Here is a 13,154-nt window from a genome sequence, read left to right on the forward strand (position 1 = left end):
CCTGCTTGCCAGGCAGGGGCGCCCAGTCCACCCCCATAGCCCTGTGTTTACCTCCTTACCCTCACCCCACGGCCAAGGAGACATTTCTATGGATGGGATTCAGAAACAGCTTCAGTGAGTGGCCAGAGAAATACCCAGCTCTCCGGGGAGCTCCTACTCCATTCCCAGGGGGATTTTTCTTCTTCTGTTTTCCCCCTTTTCCTTCTGAACTCTCCCCAGAAGGCCCACCCAGGTCCTGTCCCTAAACCTGTCTGCTGCTGTCTGTCTTGCAGAAAGCCCAGAGGAGAAGGCAAAAAGTGCCGCAAGGTTTACGGGATGGAAAACAGGGACATGTGGTGCACCGCCTGCCGCTGGAAGAAGGCCTGCCAGCGGTTCATCGACTGAGCCGGGGGGCAGGCTCACCCCAGCCATTCCTGCCTCTCCCTCTAAAGGGAGCTACTCAAGGCCCAGGGAAGGCCCTCCTGGAATTCCAGGAATATAATTCCTTGGTGGAATTAAAGCAGAAACTCAGCACCGCGCTGCTCTGAGAACCGGGCAAGAGCACCAAGCAGGACTTTTTCCTTCGAAGGAAAAGCCAGCTTCCTTCGCTATTATCAGGTCTTAAAGCTGGTCTTCTGTAGCATCCAAGCCAACCAGGCCCATCTCCCCTAGAGAGAAGGAGATTTTCATAAGCTTTCTGAACTGTGGCACCTTGGAGGGTCTTTGACACTGAGAATGGTACGCCCACAAGCTACGCAGTATGAGGTAGCAGTTGTATAAAGGACAGTACCCACCTTGTGAATAGGCCTCTCCCTGTTTTCTGTCCAGCTCCTTGGAGCAGTCCGCACCATGACGTATTTCAAGAAAGAACTTTTCTATGTCTGTTTTGTTTTCAAGGACCCAAGTGGAACCACTGTAAAGATGTTAGCTTGCAAGCCCTGGGTAGCATACGGCCAGAAGTGTTTGGCCGTGGGAATCATGTCAGCCATCACCTGAGGTCAGGACACCAAGAGGCACTACAGAAAGCATCTGGGGATTGTCCTTGGATGCCAAAGGTTGCACCAACTCTGCCTGCCACGGCTCAGATCAGAGCTGTGCCAGTAGCAGTCTGGTAAGCCTTGATGCTTCCTTCAGGGATATCGCATACTGCAGCTTGGATAGTGTGCCCTGCTTGGTCCCGCCAAGATGGTAGCCAGGGCCCTGGGTTAGCATCTTGCTCTCCAACTCCGCCAGGTAGAAAACTCCAGACTGGCCAGCAGGTTTGCTTCCAGCAGAGCACAGCTGACCTGCCCCTGCCTGTGGGAAAGATCACTGGGGCCACAAGCCAACTGCCATTGTGAGTGCACTTTTCTAGATGTCATGCTTTACACGGCTAGGGGATGAGTTAGTGGACTTGGTGACATATATGGATGATGGAAAACTAAATTTTGTTGTATTATAAAAATATTGGAACTATGAATTAAGAATTTGCTCAGAAAGTAACCTACAGGATGCCCAAAAGCAAATGCATCTTAGTATAGAACTCTCCATTCAGTAGGGCCAAGGCTCGGTGCCAGCTGTTGGGATGTCTGTGCCAGTGGACTTGGCTGTTTGAAGGGTAGAGCTGGGAGCGTCCATCAAGCCTAGTCAGGACGCTTACTCCCTGCCTGCCCTGCTTACGAGACATGAGTGTCCTGTACCTGTGCATGGTAAGAGCACCTTCCAGGAGCCGCTGGGTAGGGATGGGGAACATGGTGTCAGCCATATGAATGTTATTGAAGTTGCACAGAGGAAAGCTTAATATATGTCTAAAGATTGTACATAGTGCTTTTTTACAAAGTAGAAGTCCTGTCGGAATCAGAGATGCCTCTTTTTATGTAAGGGGTATGTATAGAGGTTCTACAAGGGAACATCCCCAAACTGGTGCATTCATGTATTTTGGCAATTTTGTTTTTTAAATCCACGTGGCTTTTTATCACACAAGTCAAGGAGAACAGGAAAGAGATCCTGATCTTTTCCTTCGGATACTTAAAAGCAAAACCTTTATCTCGAGAAGAGAGAAAGCTTTATCTGATTTCCCTGTAGGCTGATGATCAATGTCAGCCATGCCAGCTGTTCCAGATGTTTTGACCTGCAACCAGGAAACGGCATTTTGTTTTTCAAGTCCAGAGCTAGAGTGCTTTACCCTGGACATGTCCTCTCTCCCGTGTCCTGCAGCCTCACTGCCCTGAAATGGTGTTCTGGCTGCTCCAAGAGGTCCTGAGCAACTGTAGATCATGTCCGTCAGCTGCTTGGTCAAGTTCACCATGCGCTTAAGTAATAGGTGGGTCCTAGGCCACAGGGTTCTCAGCAAAGCTCCCTCAGATTCTTTTAATTGCAGGTGAAGACTTTAATCAAAACAGTAAAGTGATGTGAAATTAAATCCAGCTTCTCTTGAAGAACTTCGAGGTGAAGTGATGCTTTCTGCATGAGAGCAGGCCTTAGGGCTCTCCCCCAGAAACACAGCCTGAACCTGCTTGTCTGGCAGACCTGAACCTGCTTGACTGCGCTGATTGTCAGCACAGTCACCACAGCAAATGCACCTGGCCTGGATCCCTCGTTTTCTCTAAAGCTTTCACCATGCCAGCTCTTGGGCATCCCCAGCCCTGCCTAGGGCCTTAGTCTCAGGTCAGCCCTAGGCACTGTATCTTTTCTTACCTGGCTTTGAAGGTGCAGGCCAATCCTGAGTGCAGTACTGGACAGTGTGCCCATTCCCTGTGTGCAAGGGTGCAGTTCCAGGGGACCAGAAAGCTCTGACTGAGATGCTGCCGTCACTGGTTGTATGAGTTACATTTTTAAGTAGTTATTTTGATATTTGGGGAACCAAATGAAGTGCCAAATGAAGCCTGACTTTTCATTTCATGCCATCTCCATGAAACTAAGTTCTTTTAGTGTCTTCATTTTGTGGAGCAACAGAGAAAGGAAGGCTGAGAGTTGGCTGCTAGCCTGAGGCTCTGCACCCCCAGGGCTGACAGCCCTGTCTATAAAAGGAGCGGTGATGTAATGAATTTTTGTCCAATGGAAATTTCTAATTCTTCTTCCATGATGCCCTTTCTTATGAGAAAGTTTTCTCGTTTCTCCTGGAAAAAGCATGCCACAGTGATTGGCAGGACACCCCCCAGCCAGCTAGGAAGCAGTGTGTGCAATAGGCGATCGTTTCCAGCCTTAGCCTCCCCAGAATATGGACAGTGAAAGCCAGTGAGACAGCATGGAGAAACCCCCAGGTAGCATATGTGTCAAGGGGGCCGTGCAGGAGACCTACGCACCCTGTCTTCTGCTCATCTTCTTGGACTGCTCAGCCAAGAATCCTCCCATGTCTGCCACAGATGTCCAAACCAAGAGGCTTTGGCAGGAGCCGTCCATGCTCACCTTCTCCCACCCTATGTCTGGGAAATAAGGTTCTCTGGACCAGCAAAAGCCAGCACCAGGAAGAAATCCGTGGGTTTCCAACCAGAGTGGGCCTGTAGTGCCCACTGACAGCCAGTAGCATGTCCAAGAGGTCCCCTTGAGGAAACTCCTTGCCTCCTGTGACCAAGCCGCAATAAAGATCATCTGTAGAGAACAGCACTGGCGTTGGACCCTCCAAATTTTGAAGCCAAATTGTTCCCCGTTGCAATTCAAGATGACGAGCGTTGGAGTCTGCCTTCTCTGGTATCGGAGTACACCACACTGTGGCCAGAAGCCCTGGGCTTAAGGTGAGCCAGCCCTGTAAGAGCGTCTGCTTCCGTCTCTCACTTCAGCCGCACTGCAAGACAGCGGCGGCATCGACTAGAGAAGGTTCTGAGAAAAGAGGTGACACGATACATACGAGAGAATATGTTGAGCATGCTACTGTAGCAGAATACTGTAAACACTACTCATTCCTCAGGGAAACAAGGATGATGTGGGAAGAGATCTGGAGAACCCCGTGACTAGGAAGATTTTTTTTAACCACCTCAAGTCTTTTCTTCTCAGAAAAAGTTTTTCTTTATGTAAACTCTCAGTATCATTTCAAGACAAATCCATGTCAGCTGGACAGGCAGGCGACTTCTGTGAGGTGTGGCCGAAGTACCCCATGCATAACCGTCTCTTTGTAACTGGCCTAAAGCCGACTGATGTGTGAGCCACAGGTGCAGAGCCTGCTGGGCACTCATAGACGTGACAAGGCTTCCTCTGAATGTAAACATAAAAAAAAGGCCTTGCTGTTCCCGTTGTAATCTTCCGTCTTGGGCCGCTGTTTATTAGCATCCTCTAAGTGAGAGAAAGCTGCCCAAGGCCTGTGGTTTGCTTTAGTTGCATGTTCAGGAGCGCACTGCCATGGACTCCTATGGACAAGGTGCTGCCTTTTCTCACATCCGTAGGATTTCCACCACCCACATGAGCTGTAGCATTGACCTGTGTGAATATGTGCAGCTGAGTGGAGCCAGCATGGCCCGTCACCGTGACAGGCGGCAGTGTGGGTCATTTCAAAGGCCATGTCAGGCACATGGGTCAACTGGCAATTTTATTTCTGTAAGAAAGAAACCTACCAGCAGCACACAGGTGCCCCCGGTCCTCCATAGGGATTCCTCCATGTTAAAACCGTTTCTTCCCGCCTTTTCTGCGTTGTAAATAGCCACATGGGAAGTTAGTAAACAAATGAGGTTAGCACTTTTAGGTACCAGTTGTCCTGAGTAACTGTACTCCAACAAAGCAAAGTATGAAATGAACTCGACTGGCTTCTGAAGGCGGACCTGGAAAAGGCCCGTTTCCAATGATACACATGCTTTAAAGAGAGTACCTATCACAGGGCCAGGGGTCAAAACGGGAATTTTCATCTCCTGTCCTGCTTTGTAAATAGCTCCTTCTTTTCCTAAGACAATCTCATGTTTTATAACTTTTGTTGTGTGTGTCTTGAGAATCAGCAATGGTAATGTGTTATGGTAGATGTAACCTTAAATACAATAATAATTACAACTTAAATTTCCAAATGGAAGAAATAGACTGCTTAGGCTTCTGCAAGAGACATGACACTTTTATAATAAGCATTAGTACTTAACTTCTCAAGTTTAACAGAACTGGAAATATTTTACAAGATACCGTGTTTTATAATCACAGAGAACATGAACACTTTGTGGGAAATGACCTTGGTTTTATACATTGTAGCTTATTTTTTAAATGCAGTATTTTAACCCGCAGGAAGTGTAGATACGGCACACAGTTCCTGCTCACAATCCAAGGGCTATGTCACTTTTAAGCAAGTGTTTGATGCGTATCTTTTCAATTAACCCTCTGAGCAAGGGTAGAAATGCAGGACAGATAGAAAGGTCATTCACAAGAGAAACAATGAAGCAGCAACTATTCCCTCATCGTGACCAGTGTGTGTCAAAGCATCTTTGTGGGGGCGGGGGGACGGCACATGAAGACTCAACCTTCCATATTTTAATCCTAAGATGCTAGCACATAGGCTTCTAGGCCATGGGAGAAACACTCCTCGAGTGTAATATGAATTTTCTTAGGAGTTTTCACCTATCAGAACTATATGCCCACATTTAATAAGCAAACATCACTTGGTGGTAGTGTCTAAAACCATGGTATCTATATGTTTTGTTCTCACCACTGCCAACTGAGAGATTTTCTCATCAGGACCGTTTGACTCTTGTTTGATTTCACGAGGAAAAACTCACAGGCACACAAGGTTGTGAGCAGAAAGTGGCAGTATCCCCATGGGACGTAAGAAATGGGAGCCACACAAACAGTTGTGAGCATTGCCAAGGCTATTTTAAGCTGTTCCACATCCTCAAGCCCACTCACTGTTATAGAAAACATCTTCCCAAGAGTTTATTGACTCAAAAAGCTAGCCTAGTTCAGCCAAGTATGCAGACAGCTTCAAAACAGAAGCTGAGGTGTGGCGGCTGTGTGCCTGCTGGATAACTTACCAGTTACTCCAGACATCGTTCTGGCTCTGGTTCCATGGAAGGGTTACAATCTGGTCAGGGGGAATTATAAAGGCATCGTGTGAAGGAACTCCTGGTACAGCCTTGCACCCAGTATCTGAGCGGGCTGGCCTGCAGCCAGCTCTCCATGCCATCCCCTTGGATAGCACCACTGATGGATGGCATTTGGGTGCCCAGCAAGTTTTTCCTGGCACGTGGTTTTGCACTGTGTGCATCTTACCCGACCTGTGCATGGAACTCTCTTTCCAGAGGCTGTGCATTTAGACGCCTTAGAACAGCTGGAAAAGGACTGTAGATGTTCAGGGCGTGCCAGGACCCACAGTGGAAGTGGTGTTGGACTAGGCAGCTGACATCTACCGAAGAGGAAGGACCCTCACTCAGCCTTTGACAATCAAGACCCAGAGGCATCAGGCCAGGTTGCCCAGATCCAAACTGGAGACTTGGCACCACCTGACAACAAGTGTTGACCACTAGCATGGGTTCTCGGCCAATACTGCAGACCAAAGAAAAGCTGTGTGGGGGCAGAGGCATCCTGTAGCACTGCATTCAGCTGTGGAAATCAGTTCCACACTCCTTAGCTAACAGGCCCAGATTCATCCATGAGCACCATAGACTCATGTGCTGGTGCAATCTGAACAGCAGACATTTCAAAAGAGGAAAGAAGCTATTCCTCCCTAGAGAGTATTCTCATGGAAGACAAAACTACAACTGCCCTCGCTTTAGATTAGCCTTGCCCCTGATCAGAATGCACTGAGTTGTCACCCAGTTCTTGCCAGAGCTGCCTCCTGGCATACCCAGGCCACACCCCAAAGGACTGAAGAGCTGTAATCCTGACTCTTACTGTGTCTGCTACCGTGACCACTGTGATGAAGGGCTGGCAAAGGAAAAACAGAGAAAAAGGGAAGGAAGGAAAAGAAAATAGTCACGTGCCTTTTGTGGAGGCAGCCAGGTGCCCTGAAGTTTTACAATGGCACATGGTACCTCCCATGCCAATGCTCTCTGCCCTCTCTTCATACTTCCTAGGCCATCCCTCTCCTTGTTCATATATACATAATATAATTTATATATATATATAAAACTTCGCCTCTGATCTGGCAAGGCCCTTGCTTTGGAACTAATAGGCACTTAGTGTTTTCAGGAGCCCATTCACCTTAAAGGAATTTTTTTCCACATAGAAAATCATAGTGTCTTTCTCGGAGTGCGAAATAAAACTGAGAATGACTATGATGCATGTGGAGGGTGTGCAAATTAGACTTTTCACTGTTCTGAGAAAGTACATTATTTTAAACTGTCTTCTCTTGAAGTCCTGCTGTTACAGGGGCAGTTCTATATGGTAAAGCAAGTCTCATTCAGACATTACTTCCTTTGATCTCCATATGGAGCTAGTATAGAAAACAAATCCTAAGGCCACTCCCCCATGCAGGCCGAGACACTGGAGCAAACCTGTGAGTCAGCGCCATCATTGCCTGCAGAGAGGCTTGGCCCGGCTGTCCTCCACTGTGACTCAAGATTCCCAGGGCCCCACCACGTTCTCAGGCCAGAAGTTAGGAGCACTCATTTGTGTCACCAAGTGCAAATTCAGTCATCCAGTGAAATGGTCAAGTAGAAGAGTTCATTAGCTAAAGCAATACTCTAAATAAAAATGTTGAATCCTTAAGAAAAGAAAATAGTTTGCTGCTGGCCTCTAGCCTTTCAGACTGTGTAAGTTTAAATTGATACTAGATGATGCTTTCAAACCAGCTCAAAGTTAACGTTTGTAGAACCAAATCAAAAAGACCTTTAATTAAGCATGTTAGAAGTGCCTAGGTCAGTTGAATTGTGTAAATTTGAATGCAGTTTAAATGATGCTGGCAAATTTAAAGAGATGGCTTCCATTATGGATGGTTTCCTTTATAGGCTGCCCGATACATGAATGAACTCCATCCCAGGGTGCCAGGGTGCCAGGGTGCCAGGGTGAGCATCCCAAGTTCAGAGTAAAGCACTCACCAGGAATCTTGTCATAGGACTGACTAGAAGGAAGCCCCAGAAAACTAGATTGGCCAGTTACCTAGTTCATGAGCAGGTTTCTGTTTTCTTATCATTGACAATGCTACTGTGTTTTAAGTAACTCAGTGCTGGGAGGCAGAGTTGGTTTGCTCCTTTCTACTCTGACCAAAAGGCAGCCGGGTGTGTGGTTTGCCGCCTGTGCTTGACTGACAGTATACAGGGAGGGCCTAGTGTTAATGGACACAAGCAAAGCAAATAACTAGATGTCAGGTTAGAATCAAATAGTAGTTTGTTCTTCTTTAAAAAATGTTCTTTTTCAGCGGACATTATTGAATTGTGAGCCTCCAGAGAGAATTCCCCCTTTTATGCTCTAAGGCAGTAGATTGATTAACTATTTCACTTTTTTTATTACGATCAAGTCTCCCCAAGTTTTTCATTCAGAAAATTAGCCAAAGTAGAACATGGTGGCCCCTAGAAAAGGCAAGAGAACTGTGACTGCAGAAGGAAGCCTTCGGGGAAACACAGATGCCTCCTCTTTTCTTCTGCTCTGTCTCCAACCATGACTGAAAACGAAAACTCTAAAGGAGACAGACCTTTAAGTGAGTCTGAAAGAAGAGTCCCTATCTAACTGCAATTTCCGCCATCTTGGCAGATTGCTGCATAGACACTTTCTTTCCCTTCTTGGTCCTCATCTCCTAATCCAGAAGTCAAATGTGTTCATTTCCAGATCCAGAGACGAGCCTAAGTTATTGTTACTTAGTTACTTACTTAATACTTGCTCTAAAGTCACCACCCGAAGGAGTGGATGCTTAACCTGGGGATGTTCATTTTGCTCAGTGAGTGGCTACCCTCCCTGTGAGAAGTGGCCGCTCCCTGTCTGAACAGACAGTCTCTGGGCTGTGAGGCGAGGATCTGCATTGGCTCCACCACCCTACCACCGAGAAACAGCATCTATTCCCTTCCATGTGCCTTAGGGCACTCAGTGTGGTCACCTACCCAAAGCTAGAGTCAGTGAGACAATATGCTGTGTTAGGGTGGCAGCAACCCAGGAGGGCTTCAGACTAAATTCTTCCAGGCACTACCCCCACCCCACCCCACCTGCTCAAGGGTTAGAGTGGGTGAGATTGGCCTCCACCGTGATGATGGAGTGTAATTGTTCTGTTGTAGATCTCTGGAAAGCAAAAACTACTGCCATCTGCTCACCTTGTTAATCATTCCTTCCCCCAGGACAGCCCCAGCTCTCATTTCAGGTACAGACAACAAGACAGGAAAGAGAAGGCTCACTGCAGGAATCGGGGCAGTTCTTAGGTCTGAGCTACCCCTCAGAGATCCATCCCTGAATGGGGGAAGGACGCCCAATGTGGCAGACTGCAATCAGAGGGATAACTTTTTTAGGCCCTCTCTCTATATCCTTATTAGAAGTAGGTGGCTGTGACGTGGCGTGATCAACCCCTGTATGACAGCATGGCTTCAACTTCTGGTGTCTCAACAGGGGAAACTGATCACGGGGAGAAAGCTTCAGATGAAATCTAGATGCTTCAGAAAGCACATGGTGCTCCCAAAACATACTATCTCCATGACTTCCAAACAAATACCCCGGGTGTAAAAACAGTCAGGGTGGTGTAAACATTGCCCTTGCTCCGTGTTTTCCTACAGTACACCTAAAATTCCTATTTTTGTAACGATAAGACTGTGGTCGGTCGAGTAAACACTCTTATGAATTAACTAGTATACCCTAGTATAGTTTCCAAATATATCATATCATATAGTCCTATATACGTGGAAGCACTCAGGGGAAGAAAGTACATGCTAGGTCCCAAAGGGTTCAAGACTATCATCAAAAACAAATGCCAGGTGACCTGTGGCCATTGCTCGAAAACGAGGGGGCTGGGAGGGGACTATTGGCTGATGATTCTCAGCTGCCCTTAGCAGTGGGAATCAGCATATTCTGCCCTTAAAGGTAAGCCATCCTTTGAAATTTTCAACACCAAATCTTAAAGTATGAAAAAGAAAGTTACCAGATATTTAAAGTGAGGTTGTTCGTGGAAATGCTGTCTGTAGCTCTGCTTATAGTGTGTGTGATAAAAACAAAAGCCGAACTGAGGCCAGGAAGCATCCTCTGGGCGACACTGGCGTTAGGGTGGGTGCAGGCAGGGGTGGGCGATGACTGAAGGTTTGGCAGCAGCACTCTCCAGTACACAGAGGTCTTTTGAGGTACAATCTTTCCATCGTTTCAGGGGTAAGTACTTCCTTACAAAGTCTTTAATAATAAATGAATGTATAAAATGATAAACTATGCATTTTCAAAGAGAAACATGTATTTTGTATCAAATCCAAGTACTTTTTTTCATAGAGATTTATCACAACTACAGATTATTCAAAATAAATGAGAATGCCAATCCTCATAAGGGTGTGGGGTGCCTTTGTTTTCACGCTGATGATTTCAAGACAGCGCATCCAGACTCGGATCTGAAAAAGCTAGCCAGTGCAGTGGGTGAGGAGGACGCGCCTTCTCCCAGAGGGGACCACTAGCACACTGCCCACTTCTGAGAGATGGATTAGCAAGTAAAAGGGGCCAGGAGTGTGGCTTAGGGGTAGAGCTCTTGCCTGACTTTCGAGGAGGCCTGGGTTCAGTCTCCAGCACTGCAAACAGTAACAATAAGCAGGCAGACAAAACTGTAGAAAGTTACCATTGCATTGGCTAAAGATGACCCAGCTTAGACTGTTGTGGCTAATTCTCAGTCCAGCCGTGGATGAGGAAGAGTTTAGGTTATAGTTTTCAAAGAACAAAATATAAATTATTTGTCTGACAAGGCAAATAATTGATTTTTTTTGTTCAAAATTACATGGAGGTGATCACTTATATTTGAAAAATCTGTACAGAATATACCCAATTCTCTCCAGCCTTGTGCTGATGGGCCTTTCCACTGGTAATGGTTCTTTCCTCCTTTGGTCAGTACTCACCCCATTACTCCAGCATCTCCCCACCACGTGACAATGAGGAAATGAACCCCACTTCTCTGCTGTTCTGGTTCTCTTTGTGTCTGCTGAGGAGGTCTCTAGGCTGTTTATAACATGGGAAAACACATTTCTAACCCTGGTACTTAAGGTCATACGAGATACGTCTGCAACCTAAATAGGAGATAGAGGGGAGGGCGATGTGTCTTTTTACATGGTTTTTAGCCAAATCCAGATGTTCTGATACTCCGTTTCTGAATCCTTTTCTGACTGTAAATACTGCCTGCAGAGGTTCAGGCTGACAACCTTTTCTGAGACTGTTTTCAGCCGAGCTCCTTGCCAGCTTTTGGCACATTGTACATAGATACGTCAAGTGTTTCAATGATGTCGGTTTTTTTCTAAATGCTGTTCTCTAACACATTTTTTTTTTTTGAAAAAAAAAGTGTCTTTGTTGTTCTGGACTTTGTGTGTTAGTTTTACAAAACATTTCCTAAGATTTAACACCAGGAAAAAATATTTTAACATAAACTGGTGCTAATTGGAAAAGAAGAAAATTTTCAGCTTCAAGATTTACAAAAGAAAATGTTCACACCAGTTAACTGCACTTTCCCAAGGGGATGGCTGCTGTCCACTTACAATGGGCATCAAGAGGACCAGCAAAAGTTTACAGTATTGATGGCCCATTGATGTGTCCTACAGCAAGGAGTCCTTGTCCCCCCAGAGAGGAGGATTTGCTGGGTAGTCCTCAAAGCATGTAGTAGAAGGAAGGGTGTAGAGTCAACCCTTTAGAAATAGTCTTCTGGTCTTTGGACTTTCATGTTTTGTAATGCTTAGCCGTAACAATGAATATGGTGTTGCCAATCTAGTCTGACTTCATTGTCATCCTGTACTGACTCTGTGTATGGTTCTACCCTTGGCTTGCACTGGCACGAACCAAGCCAGAACACAAGTCTTTCAGAAAGACCATTCTGATTTCTATGATGTTCACACACATGAATTTAGATGCACTTGTAACTGGTTAATTACCATGAAATAAGTCTAACTTCCACTTAATAAAAGGATTTTTGTGTATCTGCTTCTATTTGGTAGCCATTCATTTATGTAAAACGTTTATATCAAGGGTTGTTGATGTGTTGGTTACTTGTTTAGTACTGTGGAAGAATGTCTAAAACAACTTAAGGGAGAATGGGCTTATTTTGGCTCATAGTTTATGGAACTGTAATCCATCACAGTGAGGCATTGAAGCAAAAGTCTCATGTCCATGACAATCAGCTATGCACATCTTGGTAGAATAAAACTTAGTCTCCACCCAGTCGCCCATAGCTTCCCAAACCAGGGTCACCAGCTAAGGACTCCATGTTTAGACACGTAAGCCTGAGAGGCACATCCAAACTCAACAGAGGGTTTGGAGCTTAACGTAGGCCTGTGAAAGCTATTTAGAAGTAAAGCTGTATTCCTCAACTGCTTACCATCAAGGCCATCCCCATGCTCATACAGATGCACATCCCTATGCTCAGCCTGCTGCCCCACTGAACCACTGCCTAGACTGATAACTGCTCGCCTGTGTTTATGACCCTGTGCAAAGAAAACAGTATCTAGTGTCCATTCTGGTTCTAAACCAACTGGTTTTCCTGTAGAGGCCGGTTTTCCACTAGAACTCACTATGTCCACCTCCAAAAGCCACTACATACATGCAGCAATGGGCCTCAGATGTCAATTTGCCCAGAGGTGGGAGTTTTGCCTCTGGCTAGATAAACTGCCGGGCTCTTCAAGACTTAAACTTTTAAGGATTGGGATGATCCTGAAGTTGTTATCCTGGCATAGACAGCTTCCCATTCTAGTCCAGTCAGCCACAGTGAGTGAGGCATGTGACTCCTCAACTCCTTGGGGACGAAGAACAGTTCTTTCCCAACTGTTGGTGGACAGTAGACTTAGTGCCCATGCTTTAGCCCACAGATATGGGTAAAATGAGGATTTCCTGAAATGTCACATGTCCAGGCATGGATGAAGGTCAAAATGCTCTGCCCTCTGATACTCAAGATGATTCCAAATACCAAATCTCATTTCACCTTCATCTGAGTCCTTCTAAAACAAGAACACACTGTCTGGTTACACAGCATGCGCACATTAGGGTGTGGCTGTTATGTCACTAGAATGACTACCCCACTGAGGTTCATGTCTACCCTATGGAGGGGAGGACTTGTGGTGGGCCCTGCAGTTGGAGACCTATCTTACCCCCAGCCTAGTCAACTTCCACTCATAGAACCTCCATGGTTGCCTTGTCTTCAGAACAAGGAA

The 13,154-nt window shown here is 46.1% G+C and overlaps 1 protein-coding gene across 2 annotated transcripts in view; it reads left to right on the top strand.

Moving 5' to 3' along the window:
* Positions 1-11,927, top strand: part of Zfp704 (zinc finger protein 704) — a 187,863-nt gene extending 175,936 nt beyond the window's left edge. For both annotated transcript variants that reach the window (XM_039103595.2, XM_039103596.2), the window contains exon 9: positions 273-11,927. In XM_039103595.2, the coding sequence (XP_038959523.1) occupies positions 273-384 (112 nt within the window). In that variant the 3' untranslated portion in view covers positions 385-11,927. The remainder of the gene's footprint in view (positions 1-272) is intronic.
* Positions 11,928-13,154: the final 1,227 nt, after the last annotated feature.

The sequence above is a fragment of the Rattus norvegicus genome, chromosome 2, assembly GCF_036323735.1.
Source record: "Rattus norvegicus strain BN/NHsdMcwi chromosome 2, GRCr8, whole genome shotgun sequence".
Classification (NCBI taxonomy): Eukaryota; Metazoa; Chordata; class Mammalia; order Rodentia; family Muridae; genus Rattus; species Rattus norvegicus.